The sequence below is a fragment of the Schistocerca piceifrons genome, chromosome 4, assembly GCF_021461385.2.
Source record: "Schistocerca piceifrons isolate TAMUIC-IGC-003096 chromosome 4, iqSchPice1.1, whole genome shotgun sequence".
NCBI classification, from domain to species: domain Eukaryota; kingdom Metazoa; phylum Arthropoda; class Insecta; order Orthoptera; family Acrididae; genus Schistocerca; species Schistocerca piceifrons.
In genome coordinates, this window is record NC_060141.1 from 147,528,202 (window position 1) to 147,553,571 (window position 25,370).

The following is a 25,370-nucleotide window of genomic DNA, read 5'->3' on the forward strand; positions in this document are numbered from 1 at the left end:
CTGGAAGAATTAAGAACGTCATTTATGTTGTAGATAACACCAATTGTTGGTCACATTTTGCAACTAAATTTTCTATAATATCATTTGCAATACGTAGCAGTAAATATTCATAATATGCTCATACTGGTTGCTGTTTTGTAGTTCTGTGTGATTTCTGTTTTATGTTGTGTCCCCTCCTTCATTTCTTCCTCCTCCTCCTCCTCCTCCTCCTCCTTCCCCCCCTCCCCCTTCATACATTTATCTGTGCAACAGACTTGCTTCTCGTAAGTATTCTGTCAGTCACTTTTACTTTTATCTATTAACTTTTGACTGTCAGGTGACATCAGCACATCAGCAATCACTCCGAAATTTGTATCTGAACAGCCACAGCTGGTTTTGTCTGGACTGCAACAGAGTAATGAGGAAAAAATTGTACAAGTACTGAGATCACTCTTGTGACACCCCTATGTTATCTCTGAGGTTTTTTTGTCACAATAGAGTGATAGTGTGTGTATAGATAAAATGGAAACAACTACTTGGAAGGACATATGAAGCACGTGTTTTTTACAGTGTGTCTGTTTATTGTTACCTGTATTTTAAATTACGTGAAGTAGTGAAAACTTGGAAAAGCTTTAAAAAAATAAACTTAGTTATATGTATCATTCGTAATAGGAACATTTATTGGAATCTGAAGAGTTTTGTGATCTCATTGTGCATATATCCACTATTTAATTGATGAAGAGGCTTTGTGTGTTTACTTATGTAGCTAATAGTGTGTTATATGGTCCTGTATGGAAAAATGTAGGCCAATACGGCAGCATACATATTATTTGCCAAGCTTATCTTTTTTAACTCTGTTATACATATATCACACTTTCAAAATGTGGGAGTTATTTTGATCTCCAAAATGGAAGGTGGGTCATAATAATACAACCAGTGAGACCGTGACCAGGGTCGCCAATACACACTTGTGCAGTGGGTTCAGCCCGGAGATAAACTGGTTCGAATCCTAGTGGTGGAAAAAATTGTCAGTGCCGGTATTTTGCCAGCGAGGGGAGGAGAGGTGGTGTTGTAATGTTCCTGACTGCCAGACTTTGTGCCAGTGACCTGGTTTAAATACCAAACCTCTTTGCAGTGTCTCATGAAGAGAGGGCATGTGACATTGTTGACATGATCCATATGTTGGATGGGGACGTTAAGCTTGGCAGCCACTTTGGTGCTATTTGTGAGAAGTAGGCTGTGTACCAGCACTGTGTTTCACCCTCTCCCTACTCTCATCATCATACCACATGCGCGCGCGCGCACACACACACACACACACACACACACACACACACACACACACACACACAAAATACATACATGTAGTATTACAAATAAATAAATAAATGCGTAGAGTGAGAAAAACTGTAATTGAATGTAAATGAGGTTGCCACCGTAGTGCCATTTGTTTGTGCTTCATTGTCATACAAATAGAAACTATGTTTCTGTTTTAATTTTTATTATTGTTGAGAATGACTAAAACTAATTATCTCTTCCATGTTTAGGGAACTCGCACATATGACTCAGTCTTGTACCTGTGCAGTTTGATGCCACAATCTGTCAGGAAGTCAATTCGTCCTGTCTTTCACTTGGACAGCACCTGTTTGTCTCAGTTGAAGGCTTTATCAGCTGATAGTTCAGATGAGGAAGTGTTGAAATTGGTATCACTGCTCTGCTCTTGGAACCGTGGTGATGAACTGCTTGAAATGGCCAAAAATTGGATCGATGAAGCACTGAGAGCTGAAGATTTAAACTCCACTCGTTATGGTGAACCGGTATGTTATGTTCTAGTATGAGGCTATATAATTACTGTGTTAATGTCAGTGCAGATCACAGTAATTTTGTGTGTGTGTGTGTGTGTTTGTTTGTTTGTTTTCATTTTTATTTATAGGTGTGAATCTGTTACTAAAGAACTTTCAGAATTTTTCTCCCTCTTTTTTAATTGTTAGCTTTTCATGTATGCCCTTTTTGATGCTTAAGTTTTCTTGATCTTGATGTCTGTTTTTGTACATTTTGCTAACCATTTTCATTTTTCCAGCTCTTAAATTGATAGTTAATATTCACATAAAAAAGTCTTGTATGATAAAACTGCCTATATTATGTTACTTATGAACTATCCATTTGTGGAAATTTCAACTGAATGGATGGAGCCTGATCTATAGATTAACTACTGGGTTCATGGAGACAGATAAGCTTGGACTTAACAGCACTAGTGAATCATTTCTGTATATTTTATGTATCATTACTAAGGAATGTCCAACAGTTTGTATGACCCAAAAACTTTGAGGAAACTGAGTTACTTACAAACTGCGAAATTGCCTTAATCATTTTAGAATGTTATCTTGATGGAGGAAACATCTTATTGATATACATTCTTAATGTTGATGAAGTGTTGATTTGTTCTGCTGTGCCTCAGAAGTTATGGCAGTCAGTAGAATGACAACCTAACATTTGTCAATGAGACTGAAAAAGTTCATACAAGTGGAAGAAATAAGTTATGCAAACTGAGTTAAAGCAGAAATAGTCATTAGATTTTAAATTTTACATCTTGTGAAATCAATAATAATGACATGGTGTGGAACGACAGAGGCATCATGGTGACTGTTTCTAAATTGGCAGAAAGACCTATTTGTAATATATGTAGTTAAAAAAAAAGGAGGGAAATAAAGGTTGAAATAATTGGTGTGTGTGCTTTAATTCAGGGTGTACATGAACCGGGACAACTGGGAGATCCGTGAAAAACTCGGGAATCTTTCCATCCGGGAGAAAACCAGGAAAAACCTGGGAATTCTCGCTTCTGGTTACAGAAGTGTGGCTGGGCGCCACTACTTAATATTGCCCCGGTTCGGAAATATTGTAGATCCGGGGCTGATGCACAGAGCAGTCCGAGTTGTGGTGGGGAGGTGGGTCTCCATGTGACCTGTGTTTACGTTCAGTGATTTTGTTGTTTCCTCTTCGTTTATTGCTCTCATATTAAATGATAACAAAACAGATTTTTATGGCCGGGAGCTATCAAATGAATTAAAATACGTTTGCATAATTACGGCAGGCTAAAATATGTTAATAGTTTCAGATTTTATTTCCACCTTTGACAGTCAAGCATTAATCGCCTTACAGAACAATGAAGTTATTTTTGCTGGTTTGCTAAAGAGATTTGGCTTTTATTAATCCTTTCTACTGAGGTAGTCAATTTATTTGAAACAAAGTGTTTAATTTCACACTATTGGCTAGTTTCAACTGTTCGCTGCATTTCAAGTGCACGTATGGCATTATGCTGTAATAAAGAACCAAACATGAGTACTGGTACTCCAAGAAAATTTACATATGGATGTGCATTTTAAGCCGAATTATGCACTTTAGTATGGTTCGCGAAATCCCGACACTCTTGAAGTATCCTTTGATGTCTTGTTTCTTTTATGACATAATGTAAGATCTTTTAATGTGTTACGTGTCCGAACGTGTGGGCTTCCTGCGTCATCGTAGCTGCGCAAGCATGGTGATGCCAGTTATCTGGTGCTTTCTTGCAACTGCTGAAACGAATCTATTTCTAACAGGTCGCGGGAAAATATTGCGAATGGTGGTTTGAAAAGCGTTACAGTCAAAGGAAACATCCTTTTACGCAAGATGAATTATGTGGGTGAATGTACGATGAATTTCTTAAATCACAAAGAGTTTGACTCTCATTTAAAAATCAACTCTTTGAGGACGACCATTTAGAGGTATTTCGACCCCAGAAGATGAGACATTTGCGTCGTTATTAAAAATTTTACTGGCACATTTGTGTGTGTATCTTAAAGTGCAACACGCGCGAAAAAGATCAACATTATATGTGGAAGCTTAGCTTCTCTTCCAACTTATTAATCTTCGAGACCAATGTTATATGCTAAGTATATTAATACTAAGTATATTAATTTAAGCCATTAACTTTTCTTATTTGTGCATTCGTGCTACTTAAGAATGATGTTGCTATTGGCTGACTACATCACGTGTCCTATTGCTGTCATCAGCTGGCGAGATCACGTGAATGAGCTATGACACTTACAAGAGCGCATCGCAATCTCAATTTCAATGCTTCGGAAAGTGACATGCGTTATTTGGTGGAATTCAAATCTGTACCTTCGTAATACGAAAATATGCAGCGTACATGTTGCTGCACATCAAAGGTGTTTCAAAATGTGTTTTTCCCCCTTAGTTTTATTTTCTAAGGTGCCGGGGAATTCTATGTCGGTATATAAAACCATAAACATTCAAAGGATTGATGACTTTTACAGTGCCGAGGAAGAGTATACTGTCACTTAACATGGAAAAAGTGTATTTTCATCCTGGAGAAAGTGGACGGGAAAAATCCGGGAATTTTTTTTCCTTGTCCATGTATACACGCTGTAATTATTCTCCATGCATGAAAGATACCATTCGTTTTCACTTTGTAAGATCCTCCCCCATTATCCTGTAGCTGGATATTATTTCGATCCTTGTCCTAACATGTGCGCCGCGTAGGGAGCGAACTGACAAGCTTTATTGGTAGGGTCCTGTAATTTCATATTCAGGATAGGTTTCTTACGATCACAGGTTAACAAATAAGTTGCCAAATATCTAACAAAAACTATAATTATTTTGTGGCTTCCACAAGACATCCATTGTGCCAGCTGTTAATGTCCTTAATGACAGTGTTCCACTACCCTACCAAGCCGTACAAATGAAGTGGAGCAACTATTACAGGGTGTATATTACCCGGGACAAGCGGGAAATCCAGGAAAAAGCTGGGAATTTTTTCAACCGGAAAAACCCGGGAATTTTTGGATTTCCGGGGATTTTTCATTGTTTTAGTTATCAGTTAAATTTTTGTAGTTTTGACTGGTAAGAACTGATACTCTAGGAAAGAATGTTACTATATCCTGCTACAGGAGAATAATATTGCGGCAATAAAACATAAACGAGAGGGGGGGAAAAATCTTTAGTTGCAAAGGAAATGCGCCATTTATAACAACAAAATACTGTGCATGCACAAGCGTCTGCGAACAGCAAAAATATGTCCGTGGCCTTAGGCCGAAAGCTATACAATAGTTCGTGACAATGAACTGCTTGCTATGTGAGGCCTACGTGTTTACATTAGGTTCGTTTGAGCTGTTGCCAATGGGCTAATGCCCATGCACAGTTGACTCGCGTATGAGTAGTACCTTCTCCCGCTGCCGGCTACTTGAAGTGTGGCTGTTAACTGTACAGGTAGTAGTAGCAAGCAGCCAGATGCTAACGAGAAAAATTTTTCTTGTGTGCCCTAGTTGCCAGATTCGCGCATGCGCAGAGTGTCTGAATCGTAGTGGGAAAGGGGGGGGGGGGGGGGGGGGGGAGGGTAGTCTCCACGTGACCTTGTTAACATTAAGTGATTTCACTGTTTCCTCTTCATTTACAGCTCCCACATCAAATGAAAATTAAACGGATTGCTGTGGCCAGGAGCTATCAAGTGAATTAAAATACATTCACATATTTACAGAAGGCAAAAATATATTATTAATTTCAGTTTTCTGATTTTATTTTATTTCATTTCCACATTTTTGTCAGTCAACCATTAATCGCCTTGCAGAACAATGAAGTTATTTTTGTCAGTTTTCTAAAGAAATTTGGCTTTATTAATCTTTTTCGATGAGGCAATCAATTTATTGGAAATGAAGTATTTTGTTCCACAGTATTGGCTAGTTCCAATTGTTCACAGAATTTCAAGTGAATGTTTTCTCCTTCTGCCATGTACAGCATTATGGCATAATAAAGAAGCAAACATGAGAGAGTACAGTACTGGTACTCCAAGAAAATTTACATCCCAAAAACCACACTGAAAAGCTTAGTATCAGGTGGGGCCTACTTGATTGTGAACCTCGACAAACCAATGTGTGCTTCAAGCTGAATTATGTGTTTGAGTAAGGTTTACAAAATTTTGATGCTCTTGGAGTATCCTCTGATATCATGTTTCTTTTATGGTGTAATGTGAGATCTCTTAATGCTTTATACATATGAACATGCGGGCTTCTTACATTACTGCAGCTGCACATACGCAATGATGCCTATTTTCTGGCACACACTGGCAGCTAATAAAACGATTTTATTTGTAACAATCTTGGTAAAATATTGTGAATAGTGGTTTGAAAAGTGTTACTTTCAAAGTAAATTTCCTTTTACGCAAGATAAATTATGTTACGTGTGAGAATGTGAGATGAATTTCTTAAATCGCAGAGCGTTAGACTCTCGTTTAAAACTTAACACTTTAAGGACTAGCCACTTAGAGGAATTTCGAGCCCAGAAGATGAGACATTTATGTCATTATTTTAAATTTAATGACACATTTGTGTGAAGTATCGCGAAGTACAACACATGCAGAAAAATATCAATATTACGTGTGAAATCTCAGCTTTTCTTGTAGCTTATTAATTTTCGGGACCAATTTTATATGTGAAAGCTTAGCTTTTCATGTAGCTACACTATGTATATCAATCTAAACCATTAACTTTTTCTCTTTGTATGTTCACGCTACTTAACAGCAATCTTGCTGCTATTGCCTCACAACAACATGCATCCTATGCTCTGTATATCTGCTGTCATCAGCTGGTGAGATCACGTGGCAGATATGACTGACTTACGAAATGACATTGCAATCTTGATTTCCACGCTACGGAAACTAATGTGCTGTGTTTGGTGGAATTTGAATTTATACTTTCGTAATACAAAAATATGCAGCAAATGTGTTGCTGCACATCAAAGGTTTTTTCAAAACTTACTCCTTTTTCCCCCCCTAAAGTGCCAGGAAGTTCTACGTCCGTGTATAAGGATTGGTAAGTTTTACAGCTCTGAGGGAAAATCTATGGAAAACCTACTGTCACTTAGCACAGAAAAAGTGTATTTTCATCTGGGAAAAAGTATATTTTTTAACCAGGATATCCAGGAAAAATCTGGGAATTATTTTTCCTTGTCCGCGTATACACTGTATTAATTATGATTTCTTATGAGGGTTCCAAATAGTGTATAATTAGAACATAATGGATTGCTCCAAATTGAACAAAACTATTTGTAAATGTCTTTGGGAAGTTTATGTGAGTTAGACAACACAGTTCATCAGTAGGAGGGCAGAAAATTATTTGACAGTACCAAAACTTCTTTAAATGTTTGTGTAGTTAAAGAGATTAAACAGAAACACAAATCGTTAGGAAGTAAAGTAATGACCTCCCTAAGCAATGTCAGATGAGGTGTATAAAGTTGATGGATGTATGAAGAAAGTAAAGGCTATGTGAGATGATGGTATTTTAGTAGAAATGGTTAAGTGCAAAGAAAAGTAATACTACAATAAATTGCAAAATTGTTTATGGAATATCAGTGGAGGAAGACAGATCCCTAAAATTGGAACAAAGTTGCAAGTATTCTGCTTGACTACTTTTTGATGGGAGAAAAAAAGACAAAAATAGATTATTGATTTATCAGTCACCTCTCTGCAAAAGATATTCACTAAAATTATCAATAAGCACATAACAATTTTAAAAAAAAGACCATAATACTATAGAGCAAGGTATTTGAATTACAGATTGGTCTGGTATTTTAGTCTTAAAAAGCTATAAGACTAAAATATGTAAAAGCAAATCATTAAAAAATAAATAGATAAAATAAATAAATAAAAATAAAATTACTAAAAACCTCAGAACAACTAGCCCCCCGCTTCCCGCCCAGTTGAAGTCTACGCCTAAATAGGCAATAAAAAAAACAGAAGAGTAAATATGACCTGACGTTATTTTATTTATTTAACCTGATCTGATTATGAGCATCAGGCCCTCTCTTACACCAGACCAGGAGAATTTTTTCTCTGATGCAGTGAGTTTTGGGGAAAGGAAATTTAAGAATGCTCCACCAACTAAGAGTACTGCAAAATCAGGAAGATCTGGTTGGAAAGAAAGATGTACAAGAGTAACTAGTGCATACAGGGACAGTGGTAATCCTTACTGTTGCATCTGTAGATATGTTATTAACTGCTTTTGGTGAAGATAGAGACATCATTCAGTTTTTTAATGTAATGCAGAAGATTTTTTCCAGAGCCAGGTTCCTGGTACCGTGAAGGGCGTCGAGAAAGTGACTGAACAATGAAGTGGAACAGAAAGGATTTTGCTCTGATGAGAATGGGTATTTCTGCCATATTGTTCAGACAAGAATGTTAAGGTGGAGGAGAGATATGAAGGACAGTGTTCGTTCATAAGACAGTAGAAAAGACAGAGGGTATGGATATCTCTGCATTTGTCTGCTTGCAGCCAGGATAACTGTGCATATAATAGTGAAATGTGATCGAAGAGTCAAATATCACAGATATAACAAATACAGGCATTAATAACCATTTCCAGGCGGCGTGAACTGTGATGAGAAAGGGCTTGCATGAAAACATCGCCGTAATCAGTAATTGGAAGTATACGTGTTTCTACAAGTTTCTTTTTCAGGTCAGTCCAATTTAGATTTTCACCTGTTATTACACCTAGACTCTTTGTTGAAGGAGAGAAGTTGATATTTATCCCATTTAGCGTTAAAGATGGAGTGTTTCTTGATATTTTGGGCTAATGAGCCTAGAATGACCAGCCAGTACTGCTTAGGTTTTGGATGGTTTGACCTTTAATATTATATCCTGCACTCATGTTGATAGTGCCCAGTGATTGGTATTGAGATTCTCATAGCTGTCTTTGGGTTTCTTGGTTTTGCCCTTTGATACAACTGGAAGTCATCAGCAGACATATGGTATTTGCAGTAGGATAAAACTGATGACACATCATTGATGTACAGTGAAAAGAGTGTAGTAGCTAATACCGAATCTTGGGGGACACCTGATACTCCCTGCTTCAATTGTGACCTTATGGTGCTGGACATGATGTATTGCTGGCAATGCATCAGGTATGAGTGAAACCATTGCACTAAACTTGGTGAGAAACTTAGGTTGCTAAGTTTGGCAAGTAAAATGTCGAAGTTGACACCGTCAAAGGCTTTACTGAAGTCCAAGAAGCGTGTGGTAGTTGCCTCTTGTGCATCCACGGCAAGCTTGAAGTCATCTGTTACCTTTATTAAGGCAGATGGTGTGCTGTGGTATTTACATAAACTTGATGTTATTCGTGTAGTTAGTTGTTTGTTAGCTGGTTATGAATATATATTTTAAGGCCTTGGGCAGTGCAGGAAGAATGCAAATAGGCTGGTGATCAGAGGGTGCTGTGTTAATGTTCTTTTTAGGTAGTGGCTTAGCTAGTCTCTGTTTCCAGGCCACAGAGAAAACACTTGTGATTAAGGAGTGGTTGAAGATATCTCTTATAATGGGCAGTAGTGGACCAATAACCTTTATCATTTGGACTGTGATGCCATTGTATCTGGTAGATTCTGATCTGATGGCTTTTCTGACAGTATTGCAAGTAACATGCTTTAGATATAATTTATTGTGGCTACAGTCATTTACCCCCTATGAACTAAACAATGAGTCTCAGTTTCCCTTTGTGGTTCAGTTGTCTTTGTGGGTGATGTGATGTATTGGTTCATTTCTTTGGCTGGAACCATGGGATCATTTGCAGCTTTTATGTTGCCTATGCCAAGACCATGCACATTTTTCCATAAGATAGCTAGTCTATTTCTGTTGTCAGAGTTTTGCATTTCTCACGTCTTGGCTGACTGTTCTGCTTCTACTTGTGAGTAGCATGATTTTTTTTTTTTGTGTTGGCTGAGTTTGTATGCCAGGTATGCAGCATCTCTGAGGTTCAGGAGTTGTTTTAGTTCTTAAGTTAGCCAAAGTGCAGCGTTCCTTCTTACTTTTCCAATCTTTAGTAATCTAAATAAGATTTCCAAAACTAAACCTCTAATGCATATGAAATGTAAAGTCTGCAGTCACTGTGTATTACCAGGTTTGAATTAATGACAGTGAGACATGAACTTATAATCGAAGACTATTCATAAAAAGAGGGTTCCTAGGAAGGTGGCGGAGAGATCATGATAGCAGATACTAGGAGGGGGGGACAGGGAACAGGGCTTTGTAGGAGATGTAATTACAGCTGTAATTAAAGAGAAGTGCAGGTGGGTGGGACAGGGTTTAATATTTTTTTGTGGGATCTAAAATTTAAAAAAAAACCTCTCTCACACCGGCCTGATTTAGCTTCACCGATCAGGATAGTAAAAACATGCGTATATTAAGGGAATTTTCATTCACAAAGCAGGCATATCACATTCACACAGTTCAATACTGTTCTATCCTGATTAAATTGAGCTTAACTTAAATTCCATAAGGCAGTGAAGCAATTTCGAAGTCTCGGTGCGACGAAAATTGTCACTCAATCTCCTGAAAACATTTGTAATAATTATTAACTTTCGGTGATCACATGGGGAAGACCGGAGATCTGCCAGTAAGACCGTGTTAGCCTATTTTTTGGAAGTAATAAACTGGATATCTTGAGCATACAAAACGGCAGGTTCGTCCAGTGTAAATCAGACGTTCCCCACTGATCCCATGCAACACAGCGTAGTAAGCAGACACTGTCAATAATAATCAGTTAAATAATACCTGAACACACTTACTTTAGTTTAGTTCATGTATTAAATTCCTTCTCATACAGAATCTCATCAAGATGGTGACTCGCTCAACAATACATACATATACATCCTCCACCTTTCACGGCTAATCGGCAAGATCTCCTTCATTCTTTTCATAAGAGAAAACATGGATAGCAGAGAAGCTATTCCTTGAAGTAAATGGATGCTCCAAGGAATAATAGGGCTTGAAACTACTTTGCATTGATAATCATCGTATATTAAAGTTTAGGAATCGGTAAGATAAGAAGAGATATTTCGAGATATGTACTGGGTTATATAATTTATAAAATTTCTGAAAATATCGCGGAGAGACCGCTGCAAGAGACATTGCAAGGGCCTTAGGCAAATGGATGGAAGATGGGCCAAGAAGTTCAGCAAATAGATGGGAGGTGGTCCAAGGAAGTTCTTGTATGGACTCCAAAAGATAAGAAAAGACCAAGATGACAGTTTAATGGTAGGTGAGTAAATTCTTTATAAATTGTGCTGGAGCGATGTGGATCTGCATAAGTGAATAACAAAATGAATGGAAAATTCTGTATCCAGCAGTGGATGTCAAATGGCTGATAATGACCATATTAATAGTTGTCCACCTGGTATAATAAACATGAAAATTCACCTAAACTTCTTGTCTTTGGAAACCACCATCATCGTAAGAGCTCTGTTGTATCCACTCAGTGTCTGGCTGCCAACAGTGACTCTTAGATCAGGGGAACTAGTATGCTACAATTTCAGATAGAATTTTAATTTTGGAGATTAAAGGAAGGGAAAAAAAACAAAAGTATAGTTTGTTGCACGTAAACTTTTGTTCATTGATTCTTTATTGATTTTTGTATTGTTAAATTGAGCATTTGTCAAAAGTTGTACATAACTGATAAGTGTTCCTTTTACCTTTCAGAAAGCAGAACGAAGAAAAGTAAAAATTAAGGATGCCCGTGAACCAAATCCACTTCTGGGCTTTCGTGTATTAAATGCAATATTTTGTTACCCTCCAAACAATGCTAAAATTTTGGCAAAACATTATAACCTCATTGTGGAGATCTGGAACTATTTAGAAAGAGTGAAGGTGAGATACGTAGTTACAATGGTTTTATTTTCAGATTTAATCAGTTGAAGTATTCTATGATGCTGAATATGTTTTTATTATTTTATTTTCAGAAACTAATAGAAACACGCATGGAACATAGTTCTGCATTTGACAGTTGTCTGCTGTCAGATGAATTCATAATAGAATGCTTCTCACGTTATTTGAAGCTAATTCCATATCTAAAAATTGGTTCAGAAGGGCACAAATTTGATTCTGAGTCTGCTTTTACTACTATACTGGATTGGTCAGAAAAGTAAGAAATTTTTCCTTTTTTTTGGTTGTAAGCTTTTATCAGATTTTAAATTCCTTTTCAACTACTTTTGTTTTACAGTTCTCAATGTTTGATGCTTTTAGTAGAACCCTGATTCTGTCTTTCCTCTATTAGTTTTAATTAATGCAGGTCGTTTCAGACAAAAACTTTATGCATAAGCTGTCAAGAATTGCATTGGATTGTGTTGCTGAATGTAATCCAAAACAGAGACAAAAACTTGATGCTTAGGCTCTCAAGAATTTCATTGGATTATGTCACTGAAATGTAATCTAAAGCAGAAAGAACTTGTCACCACTTTACTAACCTGCCTGGCTTAGATAGTAGAAGTTTAATAAAGCAAGAAAAGATAGATTATCACTTACTGTAAAGAAGACACATTAAGTTGCAGACAGGCACAGTTAAAAGACACACACACAAAGCTTTTGGCCACAGCCTTCATCAGCAAAAGTGAAACAGATAACCTTCACCATTATACGCACAAGCAAGCACACCTCACACACACGTGACTACCAACTCTGGCAGCTCGGGCCAGAATGTTTCCTGTTTCTCTTTTGCTGATGAAGGCTGGGGTCAAAAGCTCTGTGTAAATATCTTTTAATACTGCCTGTCTGCAACTTAATGTGTCTTCTTTATGGTATGTAACAATCTGTCTTTTCCTACATTGTTGATATTCCTGTGCAGTAGAAGTTCAATATTGTTCAGCACATAGTGGCTGATGAAACATGACTGGTAATGAATTAAATTCATATAGTGAATGGCTGCCCTGAAATAGAATCCAAACCACAGCAAGGTTGTTGTAAGTGTACAAGATCAGTCCAGAGTGAATACTGAAAAGAGAAAACCGTATAAAAACAATAGTGAAACACTCTCTAATGGTGCTGTCTGAAGACTTCAAGAGATAACAGGCAAGTAAGTGTACATGACCACATATTTAAGTGCAGAACTCTACCAGAGAGCACGCACATTGTACCCTCTGCTTGTGTCTTCAATGGAACAGTGAGGAAATGTTATTACTTGCTAAATGTGGTATCTTGTATACTGTGGCTAAGTGGGGAATTGGAATCACCATCTTATGTTAAGACCTGCCCCAGGCATGTCCCTGGCCTGATGAGGAAGTGGGGGAGAGGTGCTGGGATTCCCGCTAAAGATTCTGCGGTATTTATGTTCCGTAATATTCTTGTTCTGGGACAAGTGCCATGGGTATTCACACAGGCTAGTTGTTTGCGCCAAATTGTGGTGTGGTACTTCGGCCTGCCCCGAAGAGAATGGGTGGCGAAGGGAATTGGGGGGGGGGGATGCATTGCTGCTGCATGGATTGGTTTCTGCTTCCTAAGTTTGATTCATAAGGTGGTTCGCATGTGTCAGTGGTGGGGAGGTTTCTGAATCTACATTTATAAATATATAGGAGTGGCCAGAAAAGTAAGAAACATTTTTCCCCTCGTTTTATTGGTAAGATTTCATACGATTTTAAATTTCCTTTCACCTGATTTTGTTTTACACTTCCCAGTGTGTAATGTTTTTAATAGAACTTTCATTCTGTTTTCCTTTATTAATTCTGTAAGATATTGTTTGTCTCTGGTATTCTGTTTTAGATAGTTGGAAACCTTTTTTAGATAATCAGGTTTACAATTTACAGAAGATACCCAACCGTGAAGAATACTGGGATACAAATCTATATGTCCCGGGGGAATAAAAATGCAGAGAGAGGCCAGATAGTTTTTTTAGTTCTTTACATATCATCCTGATTCCTTTTTAGCACCACAGGTTTTTAATTGCTAACAATAAAATCTAAATTAAATCCATTGAAATATTCCTGAAGTACACTTTCAGGATCATCATTTATACAGTTCCTTTTTTTCGGTATTGCGATCAGTTCTGCCATGGTTTCCACCTTTTCTTCTTCTTCTGCATGCTACTTAAGTTGATCAGCAGTCTTCACAAAATTTTCCTAAGGACCACAATTCTGTGAGATAACTTCATTCCAAATGCTTACATCACATTGTGCGTGACTGACATCTGGTTTACACAAAGTGTTTATTGTTTGGATCTCATTTATTTTCTGAAACAAAATTAAAAAATCCACCACAGGCCAAGAAAATAAGAATTCTGTCTTCCAAAAATTTGTGGAATCCTGTAAACTGTTTTAATAATTAATGTAGGTTTCTGATATGAATAACCTGAGTTTGCCCCTATTGGAATTCAGCCATGATGAAAAGGAAAACACCAAAATTTTGAACTTTTCTTGTGTGGGTATCCCGCACCATCCTTCAAATTCCTTTGAAACTAAGCATTTAATTGAAAAATCCAAGGCTATCAAGAATGTAGACCATTAAATTCTGCATTGACTGAGTACTGTAACTTTACTATAGAAAAGCTACATCAGTAATATTTCATACTTTTCAAAAAACACTTGTTTCATCACTATAAAACGAGCATCATCTGAGAATTGGTCAGTTGGAAATAAAATCTTACAGGAGAAAAATTTTAGATTGTCAAATTTTGTTTTCAAAAAGTGACAAAAAAACATAATTGGTAGGTAAATATCACCATTGTTCAGTTGATGAGAAGGAAATACATAGCTGGGCACTGCACCAGTTCTGTAAATAACTTTTTTTTCTGCTTTTTCACTCTGTGATTTCTTCCAGTATTTGCCTTTTCTTGTTGCTGTTACATAATCCCTATCCTACAGGTTTTGAAAACTATGAATTAGAAAAATAATATGAAAAGGACAAGACATTTGTTTACAAGGCTATTAATGAGAAGAAATGTGTTAGGTTTCTGCTTGAAGAAGGAGCCACTGGCTCCGAAAGCTTGCCAATTACAACCATCTTTTATGTGTGTGTTCTGCCGCCGCTTTGTGGGTAGATGGTTTATCTATCCAATTAAACAATTTTGTCAATAATCGATTGTTTTCATTGAAAATAGAAGTGGGTAGATGAAGTATTTATTCACCAAGCGAGGCAGGAGAAAACACATGTACAAGAAATGTGCAAGCTTTCAGAACAAGTGTCTCCTTGTTTTGGCAGAAAGGTTTTAGGGAAAGGAAGGGGTGGGGATGAAGCAAAAGGACTGGCAAGGCTTGGGAAATAGGAAGAACTATGGAGAAATCATCCAGAACCCCTGGTGAGGAGAGATTTACCGGACAGGATGAGAAGGAACGAGTGATTGTTGAGTACTGCACTGTACAAGGTTTGAAAACATGGGAGTTTAAAGGTGGAAGATAGGGTACTAAGTAACACAGAGATTACTGACAAACATCATGCATGAGTTAATAAGAGCAGAAAGCAAAGTGCATTATGCATGGTAGGCATGTGAAGTGGAACATGGCAAATAATAGACAGGTCAAAAAATAGAAGATAGGAAACTAAAAGGGAGTGAATTAAGGAATAGTTACTGAAAGGAAGGGTTGAGACTGAAGAAATTAACTTAAATTATGGGTAGCTGGATGGCAAGAACCAAGGACATGTTGTAATGTCAGTTCCCACAATGAAAGCTCCGAGAAATTGGTGTTGGGGGAGAATCCAGATGGCACTTGTGGTAAAACAGGCACCGAGGTCACCTCTATCATGTTGTAGAGCATGCTGTGCAGTAGGACATTGTGCATTCCCAGTTTACAACCTCGGTCGTGCCAATTTATTTATGGCAGTTGTGACTTCAATGCCTGTTTTACCACACGTGCCACCTGTGTCCTCCCTACTGACACCAGTATGTCAGAGCTATGCTGGTGGGACCTGAATTTACAACATGTCCTTGGTTCTCACCACCCGGTTATCCTTAATTTATTTTAATTTCATCGATTTCAACCTTTCCTTTCAGTAACTATTCCTGTATTCATTCCCTGTAGTTTCTGTATCTTCTGTTTTCTGACCTGTTATTATTTACCACTCCTCACTTCACATGTTGTCTACCACTTATAATGCACTACTATTGCTTATTCGTGCATGATGTCTTGTCAGTAATCTCTGTTTTGATTGTTACCCTATCTTCCCCCAATTATCAGTCTTTCCTTCTCATCCCATCCAGTAAATCTCCCCTAACCAAGTATTCTGGATGACTTCTCCGTCGCTCTCCCCATTTCCTAAGCCTCGCCAGTCTTTTTTCTTTATCCCTTTCCTCCCCTTTCAATCCTTTTGCCAGAAGAAGGAGCCACTGGCTCCAAAAACTTGCACAAAACTTTTAAATGGTTTTCTCTTGCCACCGTTTGGTGAGTAGATTTTTTTATCTATCAAATTTTATTAGGTTTACTATTGTTTTATTGGGAATAAAGAAACTTAACTCAGTTAACAATAAATTGAATTACATATGATTACAGGTATGTAAAGTAGTGTTAAAGTAATACAATTAAATGAAATATGAGGGTCACTCCAAAAGAAATGCACACTATTTTTGTAAAAATACAGTTTTCATTCTGCATGTGTGAAAGTTTTACAGTGTGTAGATACATCCTTCCTGCTTGTTTTCAAACTTAGTTCAACCTGTTCCCTTGAGTGGTGCTGTCACAGCATGTCTTCAAGATGGCTGCTACACTTGACGTTCGTCAGAAGCAATGTACTGTCATAGAATTCCTGTGCTGTGAAAACGAGACAGTGGGAAACATCCACAAGAGGTTGGAAAAGTTGTATGGAGATGCTGCTGTCGATCGCAGTACCGTTAGTTGGTGGGCAAGCAGGTTATGTGATGAAAGCAAGCACAGCAATATTGATGAGTGTCCTCGCAGCAGCAGGCCTCGTACGGCACACACTCCAGACAATGTGCAGAGAGTTAACGAATTGGTGACTGCTGACAGACGCATCACAGTGAACGAATTGTCAAGCTACATGGGGATAGGGGAAGGAAGTGTTTGCAGAATACTGAAAGTGTTGGCGTTAAAAAAGGTTTGTGACAGGTGGGTTCTTAGGATGTTGATGCATGGCCGCATGTCCGTCAAAAAACCAAGGAAGCGATCAAAAAACTCGGATGGACAACACTGAAACACCCGCCTTACAGTCCTGACCTGGCTCCATGTGACTATCATCTCATTGCGAAACTGAAAGACTCTCTTCGTGGAACAAGGTTTGAAGATGATGACTCCCTTGTGCACGCTGCCAAACTGGCTCCAACAGGTTGGTCCAGAATTTTATACAGGTGCTGGTTCCAAGATGAGTAAGGCAGTTGAGAGGGATGGAAATTATGTGGAGAAATGAAAATATTGTTCCTAAAGGATGTATCTACACACTGTAAAACTTTCAAACATGTAGTATAAAAGATGGATTAAAGAAAATAATGTGCATTTCTTTTGAATTGACCCTCATATCTTCAATTAGAGTACAAGATTAATGTTAAGCCATGTACAACCTTTTTCTTAATTTTTTATTTTTGGTAAATTGTTTTTATCTCCAATGCTTCGAGGTGTTTCAGTTTCCCTTTGTCAAAAAATAATGAAGTCATGTCACAGCCATTGAAGTCATGTAGGAACAGAATGTTGTCTTTTGATACTTGAGACAGCTTGAAATTTAGGAGGCTGTTGACTATGTTGCTATGTCGGGCTTTGCCTGATTTCAATAAAAAAAATAAAAAAAAATTGTTGCGAGAACAATGGGTCTGAAACAGTCAGAATCACAGGAGATTCACAGCCAGAGTGCTGAGCAGTATCAGCAGCAGTAGCTACAATTACAGTATCCAGCATCCTCAGCATCTTGTGTAATATTGAAGTGCTCACCTTCAAATTGCACAGTCAGTAAAGAAATGTCTTCTTATTTTGTTTTTCAACAGAAACAAAACTTTTTCTATCGTTAATGATGATGTTTCATTAAATGTGACAGTTGGTGTAGTTCTTTTGGTGAGTCTACGCAGCCGCTCAGCTGATTCCGTGCTCTTGTCACGTAACACATCAGGGTATCCATCAAAGACAGTCGTGACCTTTCAACTGTACAAGCACTTAATATAATCTGCATATTTTGTAATTAAGGAAGAAATTAGTTCTTTTGCCTCCCATGCCACTCTGTGCGACAGAAATACTCCATCTACAATGAATTCTGCTATTTTGAAGTCAGCTGGGCGTTGAAAGACATCAAAAAACTTGTAAAACATAGCTTCTTGTGTTTTCTGCATAATTATCTTGTCAAATATGGATAGAGTGCTAATAGTGCTGAAGCTCTTCATTGGACTTTGTGTGGAAAGCGATTCTCTGAAAAATCATTTCGGGGTTGATAGGAATGACCTTGTTGTACAGTGTGATTTTATATGATGTACACTTTAGAGGTAGGACTCAATTTATTTGAAATTTCAAACAGTAAAAGCTGCTGCTAGTAATCGTTGAAATGCATAAATTGTGAAGTTCATCAGATTTGTGGCAGTTGATCGTTTCATCACTACTGTCCCAGTGCTGATGGACATAACATGCTCATAAATAGGAAAAGGACCGTGTGTGTGTGTGGGGGGTTAGGGGGGGGGGGGGGGACAGTAGTATAAAATCTTTTGAGGTCTCCTTCATCTCTTTGTATTCTTGCTTTTCTAGCTCCACGTGTTGTTCAGTAGCTGCAAATGAAACACCACAGAATTGCCCAACTTGATCATTGGTATCAATTGCATTAAGGCTTGTTCATTTGTAATGTCAGACCAAAAAATTTCTGACGTACAGATTGTAAACCATCCCTAACAACAAAAGGCTCATATTCTTGTAGAGTAAATTTGGTTTTCAGTTCATTGATCTCTTTTGAGTATAAGTGATATGATTTTGTATAAAGATGGCCCTGGCATAAAAATAGGGAGGCATATCCTTAATATATTGCGTATGCAATTGCCAATCTGCACTCCTCTCAGCTCCCACAAATTTCTTAACAGTGGCTACAATTTTGAAGTACTGAACCCACAGTCATGCTGTACCTTCAACATTAGCAACTTCTTCAGATTTTTGGGAAATCTTCCACCCATTGGTGTAAACGACGACACATCTACATCTAGACTGAGACTTCCTGACAGATTAAAACTGTGTGCCGGACTGAGGCTCAAACTCGGGACCTTTGCCTTTCGCGGGCAAGTGCTCTACCAACTGAGCTACCCAAGCACGACTCACGCCCCGTACTCACAGCTTTACTTCTGTCAGTACCTTGTCTCCTACCATCCAAATTTTACAGAAGCTCTCCTGCGAAACTGCGCAGGAGAGCTTCTGTAAAGTTTGGATGGTAGGAGACGAGGTACTGGCTGAAGTAAAGCTGTGAGGACGGGGCGTGAGTCGTGCTTGGGTAGCTCAGTTGGCAGAGCATTTGCCCGCAAAAGGCAAAGGTCCTGAGTTCGAGTCTCGGTCCAGCACACGGTTTTAATCTGTCAAGAAGTTTCATATCAGCGCACACTCTGCTGCAGAGTGAAAATCTCATTCTGGAAACATCCCCCCAGGCTGTGGCTAAGCCATGTCTCCGCAGTATCCTTTCTTTCAGGAGTGCTAGTTCTGCAAGGTTTCGCAGGAGAACTTCTGTAAAGTTTGGAAGGTAGGTGATGAGGTACTGGCAGAAGTAAAGCTGTGAGGACGGGGCGCGAGTCGTGCTTGGGTAGCTCAGTTGGTAGAGCACTTGCCTGTGAAAGGCAAAGGTCCCAAGTTCGAGTATCAGTCCGGCACACAGTCTTAATCTGTCAGGAAGTTTCATTTCAGCGCACACTCCGCTGCAGAATGAAAATCTCGTTCTGGATACATATAGACTGTTAGTGTCTCAGTCATTGAAGATAATTTTTAGTGCCAATTGCTCTTCCTACATTAGAGTGATCTACAAAATAATGTGGGTCAAACTCAGGTGTGCTGAAACGTGCTCCTGCAAAACTCTTTAAGTGAGAACCTTCAAGGCGGACAATGATAGATCCCGTCTCACTGTTAGGTTTGTAGGAAGCAACAGTATCTCGAGCCTTTACATAAAGTGGGTCATCAAATGAGATAAAGCAGCTTCTAATCTTAAGTGACTTAAATTTTTGTGTTGTGGCCAAAAGTGCAGAAGGTACTGTATCATGATGAGGGACATGAATACACAAATGGCAGACACAGTGTATGTGAGGTCGAGTAATCTCCATGCGAGTGTACTGCTTCCATAAATCCCTTCCAACTTGGGATTCTGTGCCTCAGTAACAGCAGCAGTACAGTTCACCAAACCAACTTGTTTACCATCTGCTCTTATCCCCCCTGCTCTCCCCTGCCCCTTCTCTATAAACACTTTCTGATTCACTATGATGACATCTACTCCATCCACAACACTTTCGCCATGCATGAAAGACTTGCACATTGCACTGGCTTTCACTGATGAATGTAACTAAACAATGAAAAGAATTGAAAATTAAAATGCCTCCGGCAGCCACTTTTGTATTTAACTTATTTATGCAGCCAGTTTCTGTGTTCCTTCATACAATCTTCAGACTTTTAATTTTCAATTCATATTGAACAGCCAAAGGCCTTGTAACAAGGAGCAGGTATCAACAGTATTTTCTCCAGCAAGAACAGCTAAAGGATATGTTTCGAACAATAGTGGAAAAACGTAATGCAGAGAATGAGTGAACTGATAATTAAACAAACAAGATCGAACATTGGAAGAACCTATTCAACTGAAAGTAAAAAATTGGTAATGGTCTTTTAAGTGTGTGATAAACGTATCATTGAATAATGGTGCTATTTACTTACAAGCTAGGTTTTTTGTCACTTCTTTTTTCAAAAAAACAGTTAATTGCTCTAAACTTCTCTCCTATAAAATGTTGTGTCAAAGTGGTCAATTCTCAGATGCCGTATGTTTTATAGTGATGAAATGAATCTTGTTCCAAAAATATGAAAATTACAGTTTTCTAACAAAGCTTTTATATAGGGGTATTTAATGAAATAGCAAAGTTTTGTAACTCAATCCATGCAAAATTTATTTGTCCAAAATGTTTGTAACATTCAGTTTTTTGGTTAAACACTTAGTTTCAGAGAAATTGGAGCAGAAGGGGGACAGAAAAAATTCGAAAACTTGGTGGCTTTTTTCATCATAACTGAAGCTACACTAAGAAATCAGGGCGAACTCCAGGGGACCATCATAAATCATGATGTTGAAATCTTGATTGACACCACTAAAGTCACAAATGGTTGTCCTTTGGGGTCAATGAAATGTTCTCTAGAGGGTGTCTGGCTCAAAGCTGTCCTAGAATTAACATATTTGTAACAGTTTGTTGTGTCACTGTGGTGCCAACTGCATCTCAAATTGCTGCTACAGATACACTATGGCGCTCCAGAGCCATATGCCAAAGACGATAGTCTTTCCTCCTGGCAGTGCCATGTGGCTGTCCAGAACCCGGTCTTTTGTGACCATACATTCTCGTGAACACTGCTGCCATCAGTCATGTACAGTGGCTACTTTACTGCCAGGTCTTTCTGCATCCAACTCCTTGTGGCCCTATTACATGACCATGTTCAAACTCAGTGAGATGTGATAATGATGTGTTGTTGCCTTAAAGGTATTCTCGACTGAGATCAACTCAACATGTCCAGTCTCGGAGGTAACTAACACTCACAACTGTTACAGCATGTATTTAAAGCAAACCTGATTTGCGTCGTCATAGTGACCTTACTTTCTCATGTGACTGTGCAGAATTTTAATAGAAATCATCATTCAGCTGTAGAAACATGCCTGCCAACTTTCGTTTATGTCACGCAACTCCTTCTTGGTGTTGCAGTTTATTTTTCCGTTATGCAGCCCTTTTTTTTTTTTTTTTTTTTGGGGGGGGGGGGGGGGGGGAGAGAGAGAGAGAGAGAGAGAGAGAGAGAGAGAGAGAGAGAGAGAGAGAGAGAGAGAGAGAGAGTACTGAGTATGTGTGTGTGTCCAATCCCACTTGAGATATATACATCTCTGCTGCCTTTTGCCTCAAATTTTTTCTACATTACTTCTTTGGAAGTGTAATTGTCATTATTGGCACCATGCAGAGCTCCATCGACTGATGACCATTTACCCCACTGTGTGTTTTGTAATGTAGTAGTTGAGGTTAAGTGCCATGTAAACCCACACTAGAAGGAGGTAGTAGCCACCTGTCTCCAGTTCACTACCAGGGTAACAGTGTGTAATATTTACGTCTCACTTCCCCTTATGGACAAATATTTTGCAAAGAGGTAGTATCAAGCCTTGTGGAACAATTACTCGCACCTTTTATGTTATTGGTGGGATTCAGTCCTAACTATTGCTTGTAAGGCAGCACCTCTAACAACAGTGGGCAACTATTAGAAATAATACTGTCTTAATTTGAACTCTACTTGCTAAGCACAGGAGTTTCAATGCTGCCCTTATTACTTACTCAGCAGTAGATCCCACAATGCGCAACACAAGCCTTTCCCATGCAATTACCAGACTGGAGAAATAACAAATTTGTACCAGCTCCTGTCTGAGACCAGCCAGCTGGCAAGCCTATCATCCCAAGTGCAGCTTAACATCAACCAGATATAGCAATCCCAGAGAGGAAACCGATGCCATGGTGGTATGAAGGAATAACAGAGGCCAGTAGAGAACATGGAAGAGCACTTAAATACCATAAATGCCACCCGTCATTGAACAACTTAAGTATATTAGAATAACTCCAGAAAAAGCAAAGTTTTTAATGAACAAAGGAGCTTTGGGAGCAGTATGTCTATTATGTGAGGATAAACACTGTACCCACTGAAGTATGTGCGTAACTTCAACACAGTTTGTGGTAATCATGTGTCAACTGAAATCTGGCATTGCTGCCAATGGAGACATTCTGACCCACAGAATATTGTGGAATATCTAGAAGTACACTGTGCAGAAATGTCTGCATCTAGATATACCTGTCCTACCTTTACAAATTGCCAATGCCTGGCAATTCATCCTTCTTGTCGCAACACCAAGAAACTTATAATGTGTCTTTTTAACAAGCACTTTTACTGTGTTGAAATTTCCTCCCTGTGCCTGAAAAAGTACAAGGTGAAATGCTACACCATCTTATCTGTAGCAGTAACAAGAATATACTAAATGTTTTTAATCTAATATGGCACAAAGGAAAATTTTCTTCTGAGTAGTAGAAGAGCATCATAGTACTTATCTCGAAATCAGGAAAAATGCACAATCTGTACTACTATATAAAGACAAGTTGTTGTTTACAATTGTTTCCAAAAATCTCGAAAAATTCTTGACTGATTAACTTCACATTTTTACACAATACTCTAATAAATATTCGGACAATCGTAGGCTACATTTTTAAAAATACCTAATAGTCAGTATGTCCCTGGAGGGAGTTGGCACCATATCTGCACACGCACACACACACGTCAACTAATTCCCGTATAATCCTTGGGGGGGGGGGGGGGGGATGAACTCTGACACAACGTTCAATCAAATCCCAGATGTGTTTGATTGGGTCCAGATCTGTCAAGTTGGGGGCCTGGCATATCAATTGGAACTCACCACTGTGTTCCTCAAACCACTCCATCACACACCTGGCCTCTCGAAATGGTGCATCATCTTGTAGAAAAATGCCACCGTCATCAGGAAACATAATTGTCATAAATGGGTGTACACGGTCTGCAACCAGTGTATGATACTCTGTGGCCATCATGGTGCCTAGCATGAGCTCCACTGGACCCACGGATGCCCACGTGAATGTTCCCTAGAGCATAATAGAGCTGTTGCCAGCTTGTCTCTGTCCCGTAGTACAGGTGTCAAGGAACCGATCCCCTGGAAGACGAGGGATTCACTCTCTCCCATCGGCATGATGAAGGAGGTATCGGGATTCATCAGACCATGCAATGCTCTGCCAGTATGTCAACGTCCAGTGCCAATGCTCACATGTCCATTTCAGTTGTAGTTGCTGATGTCATGATGTTAACATTGGCACGTGCATTGGTCATTGGCTGTGGAGGCCCATCATTAAGTAGTGTTTGTTGCTGCTTGTTCAGACACAGTAGTACACTGCCCAGCATTTAAGTCTGATGTTAGTTCCGCCATAGTTTGCTGCCTGTCCTGTTTTACTAGTCTGCCCAGCCTACAGTGTCCGACATCTGTAATGAGGAGTGGCTGCTCAACCCCACGATGCCTGGACGTGGTTTCGCCTTTGTTTCACCACGTGTTGAAGACACTCACCACAGCACTCCTCAAACACCTGACATGTCACGAAGTTTCCAAAATGCTTATCTGACCTTCCATACTGTCATAATATGCCCTCGGTCAAACTCTGATAGATTGTGTGCCTTCCCCATTCTACACACAGACAGCATGCTCATGATACTATGTGCACCGTGTGTGTATCTGTCCAGCAGTCATTCCTCGCCAGGTGATGCTGCTGTTGCCTGGACAGGTTTATATTGATAGTAGGTCGGTCGTCATAATGTTCTGGCTGATCAGTGTATTTACCATATATAGGGGCAATATTATTAGCAGAAATCTCCAAAAGTTCTTTACCCAGTTACTTCAAATTTTTCAGAATACTCTAATAAATCTTTGGACAGACATAGGCTACATAGTTTTTAAATATATATGCTTTATACATATACATGTGTAGTGTTATATGAAGAGAAGTTGGTATTTAAAACTAGTACAAAAATCTCAAAAAGTACTTGACTGATTTACTTCAAATGATACTCTATTAAATGTTTGATAGGACACAGTGATATATATTAGCAAAAATCTCCAAAAGTTCTGTCTTTTTACAAGATGCTGTAATAAACCTTCAGATTCTCTTCACACACACACACACACACACACACACACACACAGATATACATTACGTTCATATGGACACAGGCTGCACATGGTTTTAATGTATATCTACACTACAGTATAAAGACAATCTGTGTTTAAAATTGTTACAAAAAATATCGACAAATACTTGACCAGTTTACTTCGTACTTGTACACAATACTCTAATAAACATTCAGCCCGTCATAGGCTGTGTATTTTTGCAATATGTATAATACATAGCTGTGTGTTCAACATATAAATAGGAAATCCAAATGGACATAGCTCTCATATCTTTTAATGTATTCAGTATATTAGTATATATGGAATAACTTAAGGGGAAACATTGTTACCAAATGTCTTGAAAAGTTCTTGACCTGTTTACTTCCACTTTTTAAGAGATATTGTAATAAGCATCCCGACAGATAGGCCATATATTTCTTTGAAAGGCAATGCCCATGTTTTATGTTAAAACTGACTGTGAGACAGAAATGGCTGTGATGTGAAAATGTGTGGTTTTGATTTCTTTGTCTCTTTCAGTTTCAACTATGATAGCAGGTCATGTAAACCATTAGACAATTTGTTTCTCCCATATATATTCTTTCTCGTTATATATATTTTCAAATAAAAATTGTATACACAGCAATGTATGTTTTGTTTTCTCCTTTGCTGTTAGTTTTACAGAAAAATAGGAAAGTCGTATTTAGGGCTTATTGGCTTATGATTAGAGTACTATTGCAGAATCTGA

At 38.5% G+C, this 25,370-nt stretch overlaps 1 protein-coding gene across 2 annotated transcripts in view; it reads left to right on the plus strand.

The window, feature by feature from the left end:
* The window catches only part of LOC124795250 (condensin-2 complex subunit G2-like), a 296,139-nt gene that overhangs the window by 191,740 nt on the left and 79,029 nt on the right, over positions 1 to 25,370 (plus strand). For both annotated transcript variants that reach the window (XM_047259188.1, XM_047259187.1), the window contains exons 14-16: positions 1,527 to 1,796; positions 11,495 to 11,662; positions 11,755 to 11,936. In XM_047259188.1, the coding sequence (XP_047115144.1) occupies positions 1,527 to 1,796; positions 11,495 to 11,662; positions 11,755 to 11,936 (620 nt within the window). The remainder of the gene's footprint in view (positions 1 to 1,526; positions 1,797 to 11,494; positions 11,663 to 11,754; positions 11,937 to 25,370) is intronic.